Source organism: Nicotiana tomentosiformis, chromosome 1 (genome assembly GCF_000390325.3).
Source record: "Nicotiana tomentosiformis chromosome 1, ASM39032v3, whole genome shotgun sequence".
In the NCBI taxonomy this organism is placed as follows: domain Eukaryota; kingdom Viridiplantae; phylum Streptophyta; class Magnoliopsida; order Solanales; family Solanaceae; genus Nicotiana; species Nicotiana tomentosiformis.
This window is the reverse complement of record NC_090812.1, coordinates 123,064,318-123,070,472: the sequence shown is the minus strand read 5'-3', so window position 1 is coordinate 123,070,472 and position 6,155 is coordinate 123,064,318. Positions and strand designations below refer to the sequence as shown.

General features: G+C 42.1%; 1 protein-coding gene across 1 annotated transcript; it reads left to right on the top strand.

The window, feature by feature from the left end:
- The first annotated feature begins 709 nt into the window (after positions 1–709).
- Positions 710–1,144, top strand: LOC138909112 (uncharacterized). The gene has a single exon (XM_070200234.1). The coding sequence runs from the start codon at positions 710–712 to the stop codon at positions 1,142–1,144; it is 435 nt and encodes a 144-aa protein (XP_070056335.1).
- Positions 1,145–6,155: the final 5,011 nt, after the last annotated feature.

Below are 6,155 nucleotides of genomic sequence, written 5' to 3'. Positions count from 1 at the left end.
GTGTTCCCAATGTGGATGGTTTGAGGGAGTTGATTCTTGAGGAGGCTCACAGTTCTTGGTGTTCTATTCATCCGGGTGCTACGAAGATATATCGTGATTTGAAGTAGTATTATTGGTGGAGAAGAATGAAGAAGGATATTCATATTTCACGGTGTTCGAACTGTGAGCAGGTCAAGTATAAGCATCAAAGATCAAGTGGTTTGCTTCAGAGGTTAGAGATACCAGAATGAAAGTGGGAGCGCATTACTATGGACTTTGTGGTAGTCTTGCCATAGACTTTCAAGATATTTTACGTTGTTTGGATCATTGTGGACAGGCTGACCAAGTATGCACATTTCATGCCAGTCATGAATTCTTACACTTCAGAGAAGTTAGCTTAGATCTGTATTAGAGAGATTATTTAATTGCATGGTGTACCTATTTCTATCATCTTGGATCGTGGCACCCAGTTTACATCGCATTTCTAGAGAGCCATTCAGCGTGAGTTGGCACGTAGGTGGAGTTGAGTACAACATTTCACCCTCGAACGGATGGACAGTCCGAGCGGACAACTCAAATCCTGGAGGATATGTTGAGGGCATGTGTTATTGATTTTAGAGGCTAGTGGGATTAGTTTCTATCATTAGTGGAGTTTGCATACAACAACATCTATCAGTCTAGTATCTAGATGTCTCCGTATTAGGCCTTATATGGGAGGCAATGTCGTTCTATGGTTGGTTGGTTTGAGCCTGGTGAGGCTAGGTTGTGGGGCACAAATATGGTTCTTGATGATTTGGAGAAGATGAAATTTATTCAGGAGTGGCTTCACACAGCGCAGTCCAAGCAAAAGTGTTATGTTGATAGAAAGGTTCGAGATGTGGCTTTCATGGAGTGTGAGAAGGTTCTTCTTCGAGTTTCGCCTATAAAAGGCGTGATGAGGTTTGGGAAGAAGGTCAAGTTGTGCCCACGTTATATTGGTCCATTTGAGGTATTAGAGAGAGTTAGTGAGGTGTCCTGTAAACATTCCTTGCCCCTAGCTTGTCGGGGGTTCATCCAATGTCTCATGTTTCTATGCTTCGAAAGTATTATGAGGATTGCCAGTGCCATTTTGGATAGGCAGGTTAGAAAGATGGCGTCTAGGGATATCACATCAGCAAAGGTTTAGTGGAGAGGTTAACCAGTCGAGGAGGAAAATTGGGAGATCGAGCATGATATGCGGAGCATATATCCTCATTTTTTTGATATTCTAGGTATGATTCTAAAGTCATTTGAGGATGAACGTTTGTTTAAGAGGGGGAGAATATCATGACTCGGCCGATCGTTTTGTGTATTTGAGTCTCGTTTTCCTATATGATGCTTCCCATATGCTTGTTTGTTTTCTTGTGGCTTACGATGATGGTTGGTTTGGTTTCGGGAAGGTTTGGGAATGAATTGGAACACTTAGTTCCATTTCATCAATAAACACTAAAATCGAGGTTGAAATCATGAATAATAAACAAATCCGAGCCAAAAATACTTACCCAAATCCACATCATGTGAATTCCCTCCAAAAGCACCCAAATCCGAGCTCTCTAACTCAAAATGTGATAAAATAACCAAAACCCTTGAAATAGAGTAATTAAGTGGTCTGCCAGGTATACACATCGTGATCGCGGAATTACCTTCGCGTTTGCGAAGACCAAACTCAACCCAGCCGTTGAACCTTCTTCGCGAATGGAAAAGCTCAGTCACAAACGCGATGCCCAACTAAACAGTGCCTACGCGAACGCGATGTGTCCCTCGCGAACGCGGAGGCCAAAGACCTAATGCCCATTCTAGCCTTCCCTTCTACGCGAACGCAGCATCCAGCTCGCAATTGCGAAGGCCACAATATCCCCAAGCTCTACGAATTCTTTCTCGCCTTAGCTAAGGTGAAGAATAAAAATATGCCTGCCACCAAATACTCTCTGCGAATGCAACCCGCCTATCATGATCGCGGTGAACAAAACGTGACACCTGCATCACTAGTCCAAAACAAGAGGAAGTGGTCTGAAACCCATCTGAAACACACCTAAGGCCCCCGGGACCCCGTCCAATCACACAAACCAATGCATCGAGGCCTCAAATCACACCAAACCACATTAAAACTATGAATTGCACCTCAATTTTAGCCTAATGACCTAATGAACTTTCAACTTCCAAAACTCATGCCGAACCATATTTAATTAACTGGGAATGACCTTAAATTTTACATGCCAATAAACAAAGTAAACTCTCGATCAAACCTATCAACCTTCCAAAACTTCAACTTTTCAACTTTTGCCAATTCAAGCCAAAATAACCTAGGAACCTCCAAGTCTAAATCCGAACATACGCCTAAGTCCAAAATCAAATGCAAAGCTATTGGAACCATCAAAACACCATTCTGGAGTCGTATCCACAAAATTCAAACTCCAGTCAACTCTTAACACTTAAGCCTCTAACCAAGGGACTAAGTGTCCTAAATCATTCCAATACCTCCCCGAAACCAAATCAACCATCCCCACAAGTCATGTAACCACAACTATGCATATGTAAAGCATAAAATAGGGGAAACGTGGCTAAAATACTCAAAACGACCGGTCGGGTCATTATAGCGATGTACGAAGCTGCTCCTGAATCAATTTCATCTTCTCCAAAGCATCACAAACCAGATAAGTGCCAAACAACCTAGCCTCCATAGGCTCAAACCAACCAACAGGAGAATGACATCGCTTCCCATATAATGATTCGTATAGAGCCATCTGAATGCTCGACTGATAGCTTTGTTGTAGGCAAACTCTGCTAGCAATAGAAATTGATCCCATGAGCCCACGAAATTAATGACACAGTCACGTAACATGTCCTTCAAAATCTGAATAGTGCACTCTAACTGTCCATCCGTTTGAGGATGAAATGTTGTACTCAGCTTGACCTGTGTGCCCAACTCATGATGCACGGCTCTCCAAAATGTGATATGAACCGCGTGCCTCGATCCAAGATAATAGACACTGGCACACTATGAAGGTGAACAATCTCATGAAGATAAATCCGAGCCAGCTACTCTGAAGAGTAGGTAGTCATGACTGGAATGAAGCATGCAAACTTGGTCAGCCTGTCCATAATAACCCACACAGCATCGAATCTCCTCAAGGTCCGTGGTAGCCTAACCATAAAATCCATGGTGATAAGCTCCTACTTCCACTCCGGGATATCTAGCCTCTGAAGAAAACCACCCAGTCTCTGATGCTCGTACTTAACCTACTGATAGTTCAAACATCGAGCCGCATACTCAACAATATCTTTCTTCATTCTTCTCCACTGGTAGTGCTACTTCAAACCATGGTACATCTTTGCGGCGCCTGGATGAATGGAATACCACAAACTATGTTTTTCCTCAAGATTCAGCTCCTACAACCCATCCACATTGGGAAAGAAAATCCGGCCTTGAAGTCGTAATACCTTATTATCACCAATAGTCACCTTTTGGCATCACCGTGCTGCACCTTATCCTTAAAGACAAGCAAGTGGGGATCATCACACTTACGAGCCTTGATGCGCTCAAACAAAAACGACCGTGACATGACACAAGCAAGAACCATGCTAGGCTATGAAACATCCAACCTGACAAACCTATTGGCCAAAGCCTAAACATCCAAAGCTAACGGTCTTTCCCCAACCGGAATAAAAGCAAGATTCCCCATGCTCTCACCCTTCCTACTCAAAGTGTCGGCCACCACATTGGCCTTCCTGGGATGATAAAGAATGGTGATATCATAGTCCTTTAGTAGCTCTAACCACCTCCATTTCCTCAAGTTCAGATCCTTTTGTTTGAATAAGTGTTGAAGACTCCTGTGATCCGTGAACACCTTACAAGACACGTCGTATAGATAGTGCCTCTAAATCTTAATCGCGTTAACAATGGTTGCTAACCCCAAATCGTGTACTAGGTAGTTCTTCTCTAGGGTCTTCAATTGACGTGAAGCATAAGCAATCAATCTACCCTCCTGCATCAACACATGCCTAACGCCAATCCATGAAGCATCATAGTACACTATTTATGAACCCGATGCCAAAGGCAAAACCAGAACTAGATCTGTGATCAAGGCAATCTTGAGCTTCTGAAAGCTCTCCTCACACTCGTTAGACCACCGGAATGGGCCACCCTTCTGAGATAATATAGCCAAAGGCACTGCGATGGATGAAAAACCTTCTACGAAATGGCAGTAATACCCAGCCAAACCTAGGAAACCCCAGATCTCAGTAATGGTAGAAGGTCTCCAACTCTGAACTGCCTCAATCTTCTGCGGATCTACCTTAATCTCCTCACTAGACACCACGTGGCCCAAGAATGCCACCGAATTTAGCGAAAACTCGCACTTGGAGAATTTAGCATTGTCAAGCCCTGTTTTATTGTGAAGGCGGGCTTCGGCCTGTGACAACTCTTTTAATAGAAGTATTAAAAGAGAAGAGTCACCACCTGACTATTTTTAAGGTGCGTTAGGGAACCTATTTTCAAATAACTCTGTTTGATTAGTCTACGTCACTAAAGATCGGGTAAGGGTTCAAATTACCTCAAAGAGAAGGTTTTAGGCACTCTTCGAGGTCCATAACTGTGGGTCCCGACCGAAATTTAAACTATGTGGATTAGATGATTAGGCTTGTTGATCAAACAAGCATGGAAAGGTATAAAATTTGAAGACTTTATTATAACACATAAGAATAAATGATCAGTACAAATCTTAAAGGTTATAAGGGGTAGAACGGCATTAGCCTAGGTTAAATGACTAAGTGTGAATAACAAGTATATAAAGAAAAAAGGGGGAGGGTCCTACGTTTTTTAGCCTAAAGGATCACCCCGTGCAATATAAATAATACTTCGCAACTCCCTTAAGGTAGGGGTTGCTCATATCATTCAGCGGGCACAGACTATCATCTCCTGCTACCCGATTACTATGTTGAAGTTGTTACTTAAGGCGTTCAAGTCCAATTCTAAACTGTATCCTATGCGTGCGCTACTCGTCCCATACCTATGGTCCAGGAGGCTTTGGACCTACTATGAGGTGGTTCTAAACACAACTTAGGTTACTCAAAATCAGAAAGCTAGGCGACATTCAAAACAGATAGGACTTCACGTAAAGACAATTAAAGGCCCAAGTTAGCCTCCACACATAGACAACAAATGCACACGGCAGAATAGGCAGTAGATGGTTTCAGAATTAAGACTTAGAGTCTTATAGGTATGGTTTCTAGGTGATTCTGAATTCTAGCATCGTATGTGCAACGTTATTGCTCTCAATGGATTAGGCGAGGAGGCAGTAAACTGTTTGTAAACTCAGAATTATCAGCGCTGATTTTATAAATATGTGTCTAGGCAGATGACATTGTCCTCTGGACATGGTTTCTAGTAGTGGCACAACTAAGCAATGAAACAGTTTTGAAAGTCCAGCGTTAACAACATTGACCTGATGAACAATTTTAAGTGAGTGACAATATCCTATAGGCAGGATTTCTAACAATTGACAATCAGACTTGATTTTTTATAACACTTTATTCCTATAGGCATGTCATCTAAACGCACAGTAGTAATATAGAAGGGAGGATGGAAAACACTTAGACTAACGTATTTGAATAGTGTACAAGTGAGGTGTGCATGATTTCTATTGATGTGCAGAAATAAATCAAGTTAAACAAAATAGCACATAAAGCACGTAGACCCTATAGGCGTGTTTTCTACCCTTTCACGCAGATATTAGAATACCCCTGCCTCCTTTTCATTAATCTCCTCATTATTCATTATTACAAATTATTACAAGCCCAAATAATGAGTATAATTACATAAAGGAACAACTGGAGGCCTGGGAATAGGCCCGAACAAAGTAACCCAGTATGGATTGGGTCTTCAACAGGCTTTCTCTCACACGAATAGCAGACCTAGATCCAAACGCATCTCAAACAAGATAGTATGCCCATTTTGCACAGCCCTAGGCCATACATGAACTCATTCCAAGCCCAACAAATATGGATTGACCACTTAAACCAATTAATGAACCATACATGAAAATAAATTAAACACCCCTGAAGTAATGCCTCACAGAGACAGGATTATATTACACATAGCAAGATTCACCTAAACACATGGGTATTTCAGAAAGCAAGAGTGGCAGGATTGATTAGGC